Below are 16,876 nucleotides of genomic sequence, written 5' to 3'. Positions count from 1 at the left end.
TTTTGGGTGAAGGGACACAGGAGCTTCTCTGAGTCCATTGTGGTGACGGACGTAATGCTCCGGCACCCGAATTGGCTGCATTGCTCCTTCTTTCTTGCCCTTGGTCCTGGGCAACCTGCAGCATTGCACAGGTGCTGACTGCTATCATGGCAAGGCATCTTCACTATCTTTATTTCTGGACTATTTCTCCTCTGTTCTTGTGAGCTCCTACTTATTCTGTGGCTGGAACAGCCCTATCAGGTCCTCTCTGGGATCTGTTGTTGCAGGAATCCATAGTCTTAAGAGTTTTCTGGAAATATTAACATATTCTCTACCAAAGGTTAATAAAGAAATCTTTTCTATAAATTAGATTTGGGATCCTTTTGACTTTTTCTCAAACTATTTTCCTCTGGCTTATTCTGACATCAAGTGTGTTTTTCGTCCTGCTCATTACAAATGAAAATTAGTTTTTAAAGAAAAAATTTTCTGAATATGTTTCCTTACATAATATTTTCCCAGTATCCCCCCTTTTTTGATTTATTTAATTATTAGGAGGCTTTTTGGGAAAATTTTATAATGCAGTCTTCAAATTTTTAAATTTTTTTGCACAAAAATATGACTGCTTTTAGGTCCATTACATGTTAAGCAATTTTACCATGAAATGAACTACCAATAGAAATTTTAGTTAACACTTTAGAAACAGCTTTTTGTACAATGAAATGTTCTTGAATATTCACTTATTTATCCAATTTAAATTAATCTGAAAACTTGACTAGTTTACTGTCAAATTTAATACCCTAACAACAATCTTAGTTTACCCTGTAAATATTAATGGAAAGAATTATTTGCATCCTTCGAAAGTTCTAGGCATTCCTGGTGGTAGACTGGATTTAAATATATCAGCCACCTCTCTGTTGCCCAGGTTCTGATCTGAGCTGGACAAGTCTCCGTTAGTTGCCTGGGTCCCAATCTGAGCTGGGCATGGGAAGCACAAAGCAGCCATGGGGCAGGAGACCTCCCTCAAAAGGGGCAAAGGTTCAAGCCCCTGCAATGTTGGGGGGAGGGGGGGAGGATCTGGGCCCCACCTCTGTTGACCCCCAAATTCTCTCCTGATGGCCTCCTGCGGCTGTGCCTGTCTTAGGTTGTCCCTCCCTTGAGAAATCTTACCTGTAATTGGCTAACCAGCCATCCTCTGGGGCCATGCAGGGTGATGTGAGGTGAGGTTCTGTCTCCTTGGTAGCTTATGCCCCTATGGCCTCCATGCCCACCACCTGCCTTGGGATCCCCTTGCCTACTGGCGGGGCCCTGGTATTGATCACATGTCTTGGGGAACCCAGGTATCTTCTCCAGGGAGGGCACAGCTCACGCCACTGGGCAAGAGACAGATCCATGGTATCAGCCCACATGAGGCTTCCACCTCAGCATTAGCTGAAAACTTAGGCAACAGCTGTGGGCAATTGGATTGTGACAAGAGGGTCCCTCTTGGCAAAAAGAGCAAGAAGGGCCAATATAGAATGCTTAAGTGCCTTCCCACAGGGCCTTCCACACAGTGGAAGGGATTAAATCCTTTCATGTGCTTTTTAAAATTGCTGTCAAACATTCGAAGAATTAGTTTATAAGTTTGTTTGGGATAAATGTACAATATGCTGTTATAAAATATAAAAAATTATAATGACATTATAGAATAATATCATGTAAGGATATTCTTTGCTTTAATCCATGATAATTCAATTTCAAGCTGGAAGAAATATCTAGTTACTTCGTTTTGCCCTTCTAAAGAGGCCAAAACCTTCATAAAATTTGAAATATATGTATATGTAACATTAATTTTTATTTGATAAAGCAATCACTAGCTGTTTCTGGTCTTTATTAGAATTGTTTATAAAATTATTGGCTTTTCATTTAGCTGAAAACCTTGATTATAATTTGATAATCTAATTTATTTAAGTAATTAAAGTAGGTATCTTCATTTTAAAAATAAAGCAAATTTACTTCTGAATTCACAAGCCACAAATGTTGCCCTGCCTCTAGCTTAATTAAAAATACAGGCGGCTACATAAAGTTAGGATTCAATTACTTATAAAACATTGGCTTCTCATGTAACTTAATTTATATGACATTAATTATATCATAAAAGCTAATTTATAAAGTAACTTAAGTAGGTATCTTTAATTTTAAAAAAGGCAAAGAAACTTATTCAGTAAAACTTATAAGTTTGATACTTTATTGGTCTGATCCAAAAGCATAAACAGTGTCCCAGCTACAGCCAATTCAAAAATGCAGGCTGCATGAGGCCTTTTTGTCTTTCTTGAAATTCTACTGCTGTTGAAAATTTTGGCTATATTTAAGAAATATATTGTTTTTGCCTTTCTTACAGGTGAAAACTTTCATAACATTTAATATATAGTATATAAGTGAAGTATATTTATTAATTCATATTTGATAAAGCTTTCCATATGATTTCAAGTATCAATCTGTTTAATTTAAAAAATATTTATTTTTTATTTTAAGAGAGAACAGACTTTTGAACATTTTGGGGCTTGTTAAAACATGCAAAAGTTACTCTCAAAAAGCCTTGAAATACTCTTGGAAAGATCAAATATATAATATATTTATATATATGATTTAAATATTATATACCTACATTATCTTAGAGAATATCAATTATATTTTATTTGGATCAATGAATTAATCCTCTTTCTTTTAAATCAAACCAAACAAGTAACATATTTTGAATTCCTAATTATAGAAGAGATAACACATTTTAACTATATAATTTCTCCCCATTTAATTTGCATTTTGAACTTTTAAAGCTGGTAAGTCAAATATATTTTGCATGTCCTAGATTAATAACACTTTACATTTCTAAGAAAATACAAGACATAATTAAGAGCTTCAATTCTGTCCTCTAGATTTTTTATGAGGCAAATTTAAACTTTACTTTTTTATTTATATAATTAAGAGTCAACTTCAAAAAAAAAGGTTTTTTTGTTTTGTTTTGTTTTTTTGTTTTTGCCACATGAGTTTGGAGGAAGTTTGTAGCCATTCAAATATGAATTACCACCTTCCTTAGCTTACTGGGAGAGTGGTTAGAGCAATTAAGGTTGCTGACCAGCTTTCCTGGCTTCCTGTCAACATCTCTTTTTTAGTGAAACTGATTTGTTTCAGGCATCATGGGGGAAAAAAGACACTTTAAACTTTCAGAACTTTAAAATTTTTCAGGTAGCAAATCAAATACTTAGCATTTCTCAAATTAATAATACTTTTACATTTTTAAAGATACATTTCAAATAAAATATAAGGCACATTTAATTAACAGACTAACTTCTATCCTCTGGACTCATACTAGGCATACTTAGATCAACATTTCAGTATTATAACAATTCAATAAATTTAGATTTGAGTTTTTATCATTTGATTTAGTAACTTCCATGTTCTGTTAAGTTTCCAGCGATAGGCCTAGCCCATCCTCTAAATTTCAAAATGGTCACAATTTTCCTGCTGGGGAAGTCAAGAGATAAACTCTCAGCCATTCATAGTAAACATTCTATCTATTTTCTTGTGTTTACTTGCCTCTGGGCAGAAATTTCAAAAGCTGTTTTAAAAACCTTGGGAAACTAGCCTGTATTCATCTCCACCACCTACAAAGCTAAAATGGCCTCTCGGGTTTTTATTCTGTACCTAGCAAAGAGCTAAGCCCAGTTCAAAACTATGTGCACTCACTTTAAACTGATTTTTCCCCTTTACATGGGCACAGAAATCCCTGATGCATTTATGAATTTGTAAAAGCTTTAAGTCATTAGCTGGGGGGGAAAAAGATGGCGAATATGAGGCCTCTTAAAGTGGCTTTTTTTTTTTTTTTTTTTTTTTAGAATGGCGTCATGTATCTATTGTTTTTTATTTTATTACTTTTAAATTTTTATTTATTTTTATATTTAAGGAAAGAAAAAGATTTTAAGATAAAAGAATTATTGGCAGTTGCTAAGAAATTCCTTTAATCTTTTTTACTTGGTTACAAGTAGTTTACACCTGGAGGCAGTGGAGGTGCAGATATTCTTAAAGATTCGCACCCTTCCACTCCAGGCTGTAAGGTTGTGGCTGCACCCAACTTAAACATTCTTAAACTCTCCTGTGCTGAATCAAAAGTCTCTGGACTTTCTGCTGAGTATTGGTCACTCAACTGCTTTCTAGCCTTTTCTCAGGTTTCATCAACAAACCTTAAGAAAGAAATCAAGAATCTAACTATGCTTAACAGAATCTCTTTGAGCCATGAGCGTAGTTTAAAGCATTTATAAGGATTACCCATGTTTTACTCCAGCTAATTCACTTTCACAACAATACACTCCCTCGAGCAATTCTTGGGAGCAATCCCTTGCCTTACCTCTTGTTGCCTCTTTCGCCCACGCCCCACGTTGGGCACCAGAATGCTGGGGCCTGATGGCAGGGATCTCCCTTTTCTGTGTCCCGCACGGAAAGAGATATGAACGAACCGGTTCTAAGTGGAGGTGCCGAGGGATTGAGAAATAATAGAAATAAAGAGAGAAGACACAGAGATAGATTTTAATCTATCTCTGGGAGGGCTGCTGACCTCCTCTGCTGGAGAGACGGACTGACGACCTCCTAAACCACGCATCAGATCTATTTAGACTCTAATCCAACAAGGGGTGTCACAAGAAAACAAGGAGCCTGGGAAAGCCCAGGTCCCACCCACTCCTTCTTCCTGGACAAACACAAGCCAGGAACTAAGAACATCTCCGGGAGTGCAACTGACATAATTCTGTCAATATCCCGGCCCAGTCAGCAACAATCTAAAGAATGTCCAAGTGTCTTCCCATTTGGCCCTCTACAAGGGGTCTTGGTTGTTTAGGCTATGGCTGTGACCCTGACCCAAGTGGTTATTTCTCAGTGGGGTGACATGCTGTATGAGTGACAGAGTTTGGAAGAGACTTTCCAGCTGGGCTTTCTGCCCACATAGACATACATGGGGGCAGGTTGTGATGGCAGCTAGTCCAGCACCGGCACTGCCCCAGGAGCCCTTGGGTTCTCGTCGCCAGAGAGAGGAAGGGGACAAGTTCATTGAAGGGGTTGTGGGAGGCAGGAATACCACCCAAGGTGGCTAGCTTTGCCAGCCTCCCTTCCCTCCTCTGACCACACAACCTCCCTCTTTCATTTATAGACCAACTGTAGCACAATAATGCTGCTGTAAACTTTCACACTGCAGGCCCTGGCTCAGTGCCTTCCAGTTCCAGAGCGAGGAGGGTGGGCAGGAGGTTGCGGGGGGTGGGGGGGAGGCAGGACCAGGATAGGGAGGGTGGGGGAGAAGTGGCAGTTACTGAGGCATAGATTATGGAAACACATCGAGGCCCCAAGCAAACCGACCTACTCTCAAGGCTGGGAGGCAGTGGTGGCTGGCCTGGAGAGTCCTAGTTTCCAGTTGTTTGTTTTCCTCCATTTCTTTTGTTTGTGATGTTTCTTTGTCTCTGCATTTTCACTGCTTCCCTGAGTTGGTATGGTAGCTTTGTGTGCTAGGTGTCCTGTATGGGCCAGTGGGTTGGCCTCCCAGTTACCTGAGGTGGACACTTTTGCTGTAACTCTTTGTGGACTGTGTGTACAGCCTTGTTATAGTTAAGTCCTTATTGTTGTTGGTGTCCCTGGGAGGAATTGACCTCCAGGCCAATTGGCTATGAGGATCCACTATGTCTATAATGGAAGAACTGCTGCAGTGGAGACACACTTATGGGGCAGTACTTGCTTCAGTGGGGCTTTGGTGCTCACTGATTCTGCCTCTTGAATGTGTCACTTATGGATATGAATAGTTGAAATCTAGTATCTCACACTGACCACTAGATACAGTAGCTTCTGATCTCCAATGGAATGTAGGTCAGCTACTGTCTGAGGCCACCCAACAGGAGCTACAGTGAGAACTACAGTTTTCTCTTTGCTTGGTCTTTGGAGGTTTTGGAGCTGTCTGACCAGAGCTGTAGTTTGTTAGGTTAAGTTGCTATAGGGCAGGCCATTATATGCAAAAGCTGCTGTGTGGAGCTTGCATGGGTTTGTAGATTGTGCAGGGTAGAGTCTCAAGGCATCACTAGGCTAAGGTATGGCAAATAGCAGTGGCTGCCAGTCAGCCATCTCTGCTTCTCCACATTTCCAAGTCCCTGTGTCCCACACCCCTGGTCAGTAAACATTGATTATTGGGCACACCTCTGCAGGAAAGCCACCCTTACTTTCTGACCCAATAGCGGACAGTCCAGCGTCTCCCCCAGAAACTTGAGTTCAGAGTAATTGGGAGCTTGTCTCCCTTCTGGTTGAAAGAAGCAGCATACCCAGCCCAATTTGCACGCCTCTGTACCTCAGCTTTTCAGCTCTTGTGCACATCTCAATGCTCTTTTCTCTTTCCTTCTAGTTGTCGAACTTCCACTCAGCCGGCTTTCCCATGGTTCTGGGTGATAAACATTTTATCTTTTAGCTGTAGTTTTGAAATTGTTGTGCAAGGCAGTTTAGGTGTTTACCTATACCACCATCTTGGTTTCTCTCTGTTTGTCTTTAACCTTTGCTATTTTTATTGTATTAACCTTGCATTGTTCATTGACTGGGATGCTGCAGTCTGAATCTCCAAGGCTGATGGAATCCCCATTGATTCCCCCTGACAGATGCTACACAGGTTCCCCTTCTTTTCTCTGTTGCTCTGAATTGGGGCTCATACTTGGTGCTGAGACCCCCACACTCCCAGGAGGCAGGGGTTCTGCTGCTGGAATATCCCTCCAGCTTCCCAGCCACACACATACACTAAGAGGATCACATTCTCCATCTCTCCTTATGTCTTTCCTCTGATACCTGCTTTCAGTATTTCAGATCAACCACACATCAACTGTTTTTTCAAGCTGATTGTTCTACAGTTTAGCTGGAGTTGGGAGTGAGTGAACAGAGCTTTCAACTACTCTGCAACCATCTTGGGAACCACCACACCACCACACCTCTCCCCTCCCCCAGCTAAATTTTTAGTTTGATGTAGTACCATTTGTTTATATTTTCTTTTGTTTCCCTTTGCCAGAAGTTATATCAGAAAAAATATTGCTAATAGAAATGTCAGAGAGTTTACTGCCTATGTTTTCCTCTATGAGTTTTATGGTTTTAAGTATGTAATACATTTTAAGTTTACTCTTACATATGGTGTGTAAGAAGGTGGTCTAGTTTCATATTTTTATAATTATCAGTTATATTTTCCAAACACTACTTATTGAAGAGACTATGTTTAACACACTGTAGATTATTGCCATCTTTGTCATAGATTAATTGATCATATCACTGGGGTCTCTATTTTGTTCCATTGATCTCTGTATCTGTTTTTATGCTAGTACCTTGCTATTTTGATTACTATTGCCTTGTAGTATAGTTTATTAGGTAGTGTGATACCTGTAATTTTGTTATTCTTTCTCAAGACTATTTTGACTATATGTGGTCTTTTCTCGTTCCATATAATTTATTTTTGTTTATTTGTCCTAGCTCTGTGAAAAACAGAATTGGTAATTTAACATGGATTGCCTTGAATCTATAGATTGCTTTGGGGAGTATGGGCATTTTTAATTAATTAATTTTATTTAATCCTCACCCGAGGATATGTTTTACTCATTTGAGAGAGAAACATTGATGTATGAGAGAAACATCTATCAGTTGTGACCCACATGTGACCCCATTAGGAATCAAACTCTCAAACTATATATATGCCATACATAATTTGAACAAGCAACCTTTTGGAAAATGGAAACCCACTCTAAAGAACAGTGCCAAACAACCCAGGGTGGGGAGTATGGACATTTTAAGAATGATAATTCTTCATATGCATGAGTACAGTGTATGTTACCATTTATTTATATCTTCTTTAGTTTCTTCCTTCAATATCATAATTTTTTGAGTATAGGTCTGTCACCACCATGTTTATATGCAGAGTGTGTTTTACAAATATATGTAATATTTGATTTCATGCTATTTATCTTTTATAATTTTGGAAGGGTTATTTATTAAATACCGAATGTTATCCTTTAAAAGGAAGTGAATGGTTATCGAGAACAATTATGAGGACATTAGTTACCTCAGGAGGACCAGGGATGGGGACATGCTTGTCCTGGAGCAAAAGGAGGGTCCAGGCCTGCTGGCATGTTCCCCATCTTCATCTGAGTTGTTGTTAGCAGAATGGAAACATTGCGCAAGCACAGGGGCATGCAGCACCCTGCAGTGGTGCTCATAGTGCCCCCTGGGATCAGGCAGGTACAATCAACATGGCCACCCTGGCAGCACAGGTGGGCCGGCCAGACCCAGCAAATGCACAGGGAGAGTCTGGGCCCCTCAGTCGGCTGAGTAGCAGCCTGTAACCTTAACCACCTATAACCTTAACGACCCTTCTACCCCTGTAACCTTAACCATCCCTCCGCATTACAAGGCAAAGTGAAATATCAGCCAATTCTAGGAATTAGGACGTGGACAACTTCTGGCACCACTGCTCTGCCCACCACTCTCAGCTCCCTATCCAGTGCTCACCTCCTACTACATCCCCTGTGTGTGCCAATCCTTGCAGAGTCTGGAAGAGCTGTTGGCTGGTCCTGGTGGTGCTGATGGTAATAGTGATGAGAGATGAAAGTGGGAAAGCTGGGGTCAGCCAGTAGCAGACTAGGCCAGTACCAGAAGGAGGCAGGCTGGGAACTAGGACTCTCCAGGCCAGCCACCACTGCCTCCCAGCCTTGAGAGTAGGTCGGTTTTCCTGGGGCCCCAAAGTGTTTCCATAATCTATGCCTTAGTAACTGCCACTTCTCCCCCACCCTCCCTATCCCGGTCCTGCCTCCCCCCCACCCCCCGCAACCTCCTGCCCACCCTCCTCGCTCTGGAACTGGAAGGCACTGAGCCAGGGCCTGCAGTGTAAAAGTTTACAGCAGCATTTTTGTGCTACATTTGGTCTATAAATGAAAGAGGGAGATTGTGTGGTCAGAGGAGGGAAGGGAGGCTGGCAAAGCTAGCCACCTCGGGTGGTGTTCCTGCCTCCCACAACCCCTTCAATGAACTTGTCCCCTTCCTCTCTCTGGCGACGAGAACCCAAGGGCTCCTGGGGCAGTGCCGGTGCTGGACTAGCCGCCATCACAACCTGCCCCAATGTATGTCTATGTGGGCAGAAAGCCCAGCTAGAAAGTCTCTTCCAAACTCAGACAGCATGTCACCCCACTGAGAAATAACCACTTGGGTCAGGGTCACAGCCATAGCCTAAACAACCAAGACCCCTTCTCAAGCAAGGGGTTTGAAGTGGAAGGATGACGTCCCACGAACGTTCTTTTCTGGCTCTGAGGGCTGTGCTTGTCCCATCCCATGTGTGATGGTCTGTCCACCTGAGCTCATGCCACAGGGCCCGGAATGGAGGCAGGGTGAGAATATGGAGGAAGAATGGTAGAACCGAGTCTGCCCGATTTCCCAGGCGCCATCATCACTCTTTTACTTCCCATCTTCACTGCGCCCATCCTGCCCATGCCCCGGTGAGCTCCCTGCCCCTAGGACGAGACCTGTCTGGGCCTGTCCTCTGCATTCTCACTCCATCCATGCACCTTTGTCAGACACCATAGGATCCAGAGTAGGATCCAGAGCCACCTCCAGCAACTCCCACATTTCGGGTGTCTGGACGCCCTGCCTTGGAGTTGGTGACTTCCTCCTCATCATCCCCAGCCCCACAATCCTCCTCCTCCCCCACCCAACGTGTCAGGAATTTAACAATGTCCCTTGGAAAAAGTAGATCCCACCCTTGCTTTGGCTCACTCAATCCCACGGTCTCTACTATTGTACTACCTTTACTGCCTGAACCACATCAAGAGACATTATCCTCGATTAATTTTATTCCAAACCAGATCCCCTTCCCCAACCTCAAGTGTTCTATCGACCATTGCCCCTGCCATGTGGGTATTAACACCGGTCTCTGAGGGAATGGAGACTGGCAGAACTAATCCTCAACTCACTCAAACACAAGGCTGTGTCCCTCTTGAGTCCCAGGCCCGCACAGCCCTGGCAGGCCCTGGCTAAGGGAAGGAACCAGTTCCCAGCAGTCAGTGAAGGGGGAAGGGAACACAGAGCTTGAGACTCAACCTTGTGTGACCTGCCAAAACAGTAGGGGAGACTGCGCGGGGCAGAGAGGGACGGGGCGGGGAGGGGGGGGCCTGCAGAACTGCCACTTTCAGGAGAACATGTGTGTTGGGCTGGTCTAATATAGTATTTGAAGGGGACCACGTAACACACTGAGACTAATCAACCGTCCTCGCCATAGAAACCGGACGGAGGAGGGCCATTAGAGGGCTAGGGCAGGCAGGCAGCGAACCCTCTGCTAGGCAGTTTCCCCAGGTTGGCCCGTAGCCACCACAACACTCATTCCCTGTCTTTTCCCCTGTATTCCCGCACCTTCCCCTGTGATCCACAATTCCCTGGGCTGTGGCTTCTGCCTCCACCGCTCTACTGAAACAAAGGAGGGAGAACTGAGTGGAGCGTCAAAGGTGAGAGCTAAAGAGGGGTTGCTGGGTGAGTTTTCCATGTGCGCGAGGTGGCACCAGCAGGAGGGAAGGACTCCACAGAGAGGTCTGGGCCTGGGAAGGGGGAAGATGAGCTCAAGTGTGCTCTTTAACACCTGCTGGAGTAGAGGTGCAGGGAAGGCCACCTACGGAAAGCCATGAGGAGACCAAGGGTGTTCAGACAGCAAAGCAGGGTAGTTGGGAGGGGACCCAATGACTGTGGGAAAGAGGGACTAAGCTCTGGAAGGGGGTCCTGTGTTCCTGCTGAAGGGGAGGGGAAATGGGCAATGAATGGCATGAGACCCCAAACGTGGAGGAGATTAGAACACACCAAGAGGGCCTGCAGGGCAAAGGGGAGAGAAGCTAGTTTGGTCAGGTAGTTCCAGGCAGAGCCCAGACCCGGGGCAGTCTGGTGGTCTGACTGCAAGGATCCTATCAGAGGCTGGCGTAGACTGCCCACAGGCAGAAGGCCCACCACAGAATGCCAGAGGTATTGTTCTGGAAAAAGCTCTGAGATGGAGCAGCTCCAAGACCTCCCCCCGTTCCTTCCCTCTTCCACCTGTCTCCCCCACCCCAAGAGAGACCACAGAGGTTTGTGGGTTTTTTTTGTTTTTTTTTAACAAACAGGCTTTTATTGATGAGAGAGAGAGAGATAGGAAGATGGATGTGAGAGAGAAACATCAATTGGCTGCAAGCCCACAACCTGGGCACGTGCCCTGACCTGGAATCAAACCTGTGACCTTTTGGTGCACGGGACAATGCTCAACCAACCAAGTGAGCCAGACCGGCCAGGGTGAGACCACAGAATTTGAGAGGGACTTTAATTTGAAGCTGCTGAGAAATGGGGTGCGGAGGAGGCAAAGGGAGGGGGAGAGGATGCCTTGGCTGATGTGGAACAGGAGGGAACCAGCTGGGCCACAGCTCCGGGGCTGCTCTCCTCTTGCACCGAGATGCTGGGTTCCACCTGTCCAACAGAGCAGAGTCGGGGAGGAGCTCCAAGCCAGGGCCAGCCCACAGCCCTCCTCAACAGCCACGGCTGTGGGCAGGGGTATGGTGTGTGCAACACTCACATCACAGGTTCTGGAACTTGTCAGCCAGGGACTGCATGGCCGCTGAAAAAGAGAGGGGCATAAGCAGGCACTCCAGAGGGAGGGATAGAGAAGCCCGACCCCCTGTCCCTGTGGGGAAGCGCCTAGCCCTGCAACCTGAAACCCCCTCTAGTTCCTACCCAAGGAACCCTGGGCCTGACTCACTCACTCACTCACTCACCACTTGAATTAAGTGTGGAAATGTTTTCCAAACAGGACAAAGTGTGCCAGCACGAAAGCTTTGGGGCATTTCAGAACCACTCAGAATTTGTCAAACAAACAAGGCCCACAGAAGCCATAGCAAGCAGTAGTTGAAGGGAGAATCAATGAGGCATCTCTAGACATCCATCCTAAGAGAAGATCTCTAGGACTGGTTCTCCTTGGCAAAGAGTGCTTGTAGTTCCCACCACACTGTCTTTCCTCTTTGTCCACACACCTAGCTGTCCATGCACAGTAGGCTCCAGGACCAGGCCTGCTGGGTTCTCTTCCCCACAGGAATGTTGGGCCCTGTGAGGCAGCCTGTACCTGCAGCCTGCCCCTGCCCCAGCCCCAGCCCCAGCCCCAGCCCCAGCCCCAGCCCCAGCCCCAGCCCCATGCTAAGGCGCCAAACTCTGGCCCTGCCCCTGCCCCTGCCCCTACCAGAGTTTCCGCTTACCTAGTTGCTGTCTAAGGTCATATATTTGTCTCTGCAGCTCCGGGCACTAGGCCAGCAGACACCAGAGAAAGAGAAATGATTAGTATATTCAGGCCTCCTCTCCCCTCCTCAACGACACCCCTGCCCCACCACCTGGGCTAGCCCGGCATGGGCTCCTCAGTGGGAAAAGGTGCATGCCCTCCCTGAGGTGTGGGGGTGGCGGCAGAGGCGGTGGTAGTGCTGGTGGTGTGGGGAGAGGGGGCGGACACAGGTCGGTTTGATCTGGACACAGATCCCACAGCCCAGCTCGGGACTGCATTTCTAGGAGCCAGAGGAAGCATTACCCGAGGACAACCCTCTGCTCCAGGCGGTTGCTGCTGCCTTTCCCGCGCTGGGGGGCGTCCAAGTGGCTCCTGGTTACCTGAGAGGGAAAGGACACACAATCCAGCTTCCAAAGCACCCAGGGAGGTGGGAAGGGCTTAGCTGGGTCTAATGTGAGGCAGCACCCCCCTCTGCTGGCAGCAAGTTGCCCCTGCTCTGCCCAGCAGCTCCACCCTTCTCTGTGGGCCTGCCTCCCTGTTCCCCATGGGCAGCCCACCCAGGGCTGTGGTCTCCAACACTGTGTGTGGCTCTTGGTTGGATGCTCGCAGAGCTGCAGGCAAAACCAGCCCCTGTGGCCCAACAAGACCTATCGGAAGAGGCCCTGTTCCGCTGAAAGTGCGTGTCTGGTGTGGCAGTTTGGGTCAGGGCCACGAACCACCCCTGCGCACAAAGCCCATGCAGAGGATGAAGTGCCTTGAGCCCTGCCCTGCCCAGACACCCTATTTCCTGTGGGAGAAGCTGTCTGGGCAGGCAGGGAGGCAGGGAGCAGGGCTGAGCCCCTGGTGGAGCCAGAGCAGGAGGGTTCCGTCCTTGGTCTCTCCCCGCTCCACTCCCAGCAGACCCAGGGGACTCACTGCAGGGTGTGGGTCCTCTGGGCAGGGCTTCTCCCTGGCTCAGGGCCCAGGGCCATGCTTGTCCTGGAACCCCGGCGGCTCTGCTGTTGCTGTTGCCGTCGCCACTGCTGCATTCTGGACTGTGTGTCAGAGGCTAAAATAAAAAGTTCTCACTTATTCGGAATTGGGATGTGTGCGCGTGCTTGTGTGTGGGCACAGCGTGTGTGTGTGTGTGTGTGTGTGTGTGTGTGTGTGTAAGGGTTGGGGTGAGGCAAGGAATAGGGAAGGCAGTTCCCAGGCGGACCACATGAGCACTTTTGCCCTCAATCAGCCCTGGTCAGGAGGCAGAGAGAATAGGGGGGTGCTGAGAAAGCACCCCCCCAACCTCCCCCTCCCGCGCCGCGCGCACGCGCGCGCGCACACACACACACACACACACACACACACACCCCTCTGCAAGGACAGCTCAGAGAGCTGCTAGCAAGTAGGAGTCAGGGAGTCAATGGTTCTAAACATTGAAGCTTTGGGGCCCAAAGTCTTAAGGGGTCCCCGGGTCCAAACCAGATGCCCCTGCCCGCCCTCCCTCCCACCCCAGCGGGGAAACTTGCCAGTTGCAGAGAATGGTCCCAGTACTCATGGAGGGCTAGCTCAGGGTGCTCCCTAGCTGAAACCGCCCAGACCTGTTCTGGCATCCTAAGGACCCAGGGCGCCTGATGACAAGCCCCGAGGAGGGACAGAGGGAGCACGCCCAGAGAAGTGCAGGGCTGGGTGGGGAGTGGGGAGGCCCAGGGCCTCATACTCACTTGGACTTCTAGGCTTGGGTCTCTCTCCGGTTCCTTTTCTTCTACCAACACCGGCAGGGACCCCTTCTTCCTCCTGGCCCCAGACTTCTGCCCGGCGCTGGAGTGCTTGGGCTGTTTGGTTCCCACGGGACCCAAGGAATACCCCTTTCCCCTCCCGAGCAGCGGCACCCCAGAGACTGGGGGGAAGGTGGTTGGCTCCAAGACAGGGGCTGAGACTCTCTGCCCCCAGGGAGGGAAGATACCCTGGGGGGCAACTCTGCAGGCCCCCCCTGGGAATTTCTTCTCCTGGGCCACTTTCCTTGCAGGAGTGACCTGGGGCAGGCCACCTGCAGCAGCAGCAGCGCCTGGCAGGTAGCTGGGCCTGCTCCCCTCCTTCCCCCAGACCACACTTTGGGGTTTCCTGCAGGACACATCCAGCTCTCCAACAGCCTGCCTCACCCCAGCGGAAGCCAGGTGTTGGGGAGCGGAGGGCAGGAAGGAGCCTGGCACACGAAGGAATGTCTCCCTGACGTGGGCACTCGAGTGTCTGGGTGTGCCCTGCAGGCCCCTGGGTTTGGCCTGGCCCACCCCCTTGCCACGGAGGCTGAAACTCAGCAGGTGCAGCTCGCTGAAGTCATCTGATGATTCGGAGTCGGAAGGCGAGCCCACCAGGCCTTCTGCGAAGGACAGCTGGCGACCCACGGTGATCTCTGACCTATTCTGAGCTCCTCTTTTGCGGCTTCCCCAGGCCCGGCCTCCCCCAGGCTCTCGGAAGGGCAGTCGGGCTGTGGAAGGCAGCCGAGATCCCACCCAACCATAGGCCCCCGCGCTTCCACCCCCGGGACCTGCCTGCGACTCCGCCCAAAGGGTGGACACCTCAGAGTCGCAGCTCTCTGGGGAGGGGTTTCTGCGGACACACAGGTCATCCCGGTCGGTCAGCTGCTGCAGGATGGCCATCGCGGCCTCGTCGGCCAGATAGTCCAGAGTGTCCCCGTCGAGGTCGGCCGGGGAGCCGGGTCGGCCTTCGCAACCCCAAAGCACCCCTTCCATCACTTCCCGCTCTTCCTCGAAGCCTTCGAGGTCTGGGGACGTGCCCTCGCGCTGGCTGCTCGGCAGGGCCGTCCCCAAAGTCTGGCCTGGTCCACAGGCCTGCCCCCCGCCCTCCGGGGGGGCCCCATTCCCCAAACAGACCCCTCGTCCTTGCTGGGGGAGCTCATGCCACCAAGTCCCAACAGCCCAGGTTCAGGGAAAACGGTTGCCCTGAGCACAGGCAGCGGCAGGATCGCGAGGCCTTGATCTTCTGAGAGCGTCCACCACCGCAGGCAGCTCAGGAGGCGGCCTCCGAGACTGCGCCACTTCCAGGCGCCATCAAGGCCCAGGCCTTCCCATTGGCTCGTTTCCCCCCCGCCAATCAGCGCGTCCCTTCTAGACTCGCCCCGCCCCCGCTTCCGCCCCCGCCAATAGGGTGGAGGGCCTCTGGCGGTTGCAAGCCAATCAGGTGGGGGCTGGTGGAGGAGTGTGGTCATGGCCTAGGGTCGCTCCTCCCGTCACTTCCTGTCCCGCCTGCCCTGGCCACGTGCCTACTGTCCCACTGGGGTCAAAGCACCTACCTCCGTGTTCCATGTATGAAGCGGGGAGGTGGTGCGCCTGGCTGGGGTGGGCCGAGGGGTGGTGGGGATGGAAGTTCAGGATGGAGGTGAAGCACCAGCCATTCTTCTGCAACAAGACTTAGGACCCTACAGGGAAATGGATGCCCGAGCACGTGGTCAGCAGTGGATGTCGCTTTTTCCATAAAGGCCCAGAGAGCAAAAGTCGTGGCATTTCCGGGCGGTGTGTCTCTGTGGCAACTCCCTTTCCGTTATGACGGGTGGTCAAGTCGGCCTGTGGCTGGGTGCTTCAGGGAGCTTTATTGCTGGGCCGCTTTGGTGGAAAGGGCTGGGGTTTGCCCCCCTCCCTCAGCCCCGCCCCCACTCTGACTCAGTTCAAAGAAGAGGGCATCCCCGTGGCCAGTGCACGCCCCAGAAGATGCTCACCGTCACTGATGCTACTGATCCTGGGGATGCGGACGCAAACCATAAATCCATTTTTACACAGCAGGCCTGCGGCAATCAACGAGCTTAACTGTCCCAAGGGTGGGAGAGGTTATGAGCAAGCCCGTGCTTGGCCCACTGTGAAGTACTGGAGGTGGGGGGCGGGCATGGGGGAGGGAAGCGGCGGCCTGTGCGGAAACACACAAGAACCCTTTGGAATCCAGGAAAAACAACTTACACCGCACTTGCTATGTGCCTAGCACTCTCCTGAGCGCTGTAGAGAAAGAGTAACACATCCTCTGACCATGTTAGGAGGGAACTACTCGCTGTCATCGCCCTCTTACAGGTGAGGAAGCAGGCTCTGAGAGGTTCAGCCACTGGCTCAAGGTCACTCGGCTTGTAGCGATCAGCAGCAGGATCGAAACCAAGACAGTCCCGCTTCAGAGCCCTTGCTTTGGAGCAGAAAATCTTAAAAATGAAAAAGCGCCCATTCCCTCCATGACAAGGCATGGACCTCTGCCGGGTACATCTTCTGGAGACACACTGGTACATGGAGTGTATTAGGACACATGCTCAGCGGTGGTGGGAAACACTGGGAACACTCTAAATTCCCACCAGGAAGGAGATGGATGAATTCAATGTAGTGTATGCACCCGGTAGATGAAAACGCCCCAGTCAAAAGAATGCACAGATTTCAAAGGAACACAGCAAGCTGCAGAGCAATGGCGTTGGATACACATTTGTAACTTCTTTTCAAACTAGTCAATCGGATAGAAAGTCTGAGAATACATGTATGTGTACCTACAGACATGTTATGAAGGTCTGGAAGGACGCACAGCCAACGCTTACCAGTGAGCAGCCAGGCCAGGGAGCCAGTTGTCTCTCAAATTTTC

The 16,876-nt window shown here is 49.0% G+C and overlaps 1 protein-coding gene across 1 annotated transcript; it reads right to left on the bottom strand.

Annotated features, from left to right (window-relative positions):
• Positions 1 to 11,507: 11,507 nt before the first annotated feature.
• Positions 11,508 to 15,003, bottom strand: LOC118704105 (uncharacterized protein CXorf49 homolog). Its single transcript, XM_045571904.1, has 5 exons — positions 13,975 to 15,003; positions 13,193 to 13,325; positions 12,581 to 12,714; positions 12,258 to 12,303; positions 11,508 to 11,626 (listed from the first exon to the last, which is right to left on the bottom strand). The coding sequence occupies exons 1-5, from the start codon at positions 15,001 to 15,003 to the stop codon at positions 11,586 to 11,588; spliced, it is 1,383 nt and encodes a 460-aa protein (XP_045427860.1). The 3' UTR covers positions 11,508 to 11,585.
• Between the last annotated feature and the right edge of the window lie 1,873 nt (positions 15,004 to 16,876).

The sequence above is a fragment of the Pipistrellus kuhlii genome, unplaced genomic scaffold (genome assembly GCF_014108245.1).
Source record: "Pipistrellus kuhlii isolate mPipKuh1 unplaced genomic scaffold, mPipKuh1.p scaffold_m20_p_40, whole genome shotgun sequence".
Classification (NCBI taxonomy): Eukaryota; Metazoa; Chordata; class Mammalia; order Chiroptera; family Vespertilionidae; genus Pipistrellus; species Pipistrellus kuhlii.
The sequence above is the reverse complement of the archived record's forward strand: the minus strand, read 5'-3'. Positions and strand labels throughout refer to the sequence as shown.

What these genes read in the sequence shown, in the direction of transcription:
- LOC118704105 (XM_045571904.1), bottom strand. Translation starts at nt 15,003, where the DNA reads ATGGAAGGGGTGCTTTGGGGTTGCGAAGGCCGACCCGGCTCCCCGGCC. An exon ending in CAGAGGACCCACACCCTGCA is followed by an intron (nt 12,715 to 13,192) that starts GTGAGTCCCCTG and finishes GACCCAGCTAAG; the next exon opens with CCCTTCCCACCTCCCTGGGT. An exon ending in TGACCTTAGACAGCAACTAG is followed by an intron (nt 11,627 to 12,257) that starts GTAAGCGGAAAC and finishes TCTCTTTTTCAG; the next exon opens with CGGCCATGCAGTCCCTGGCT.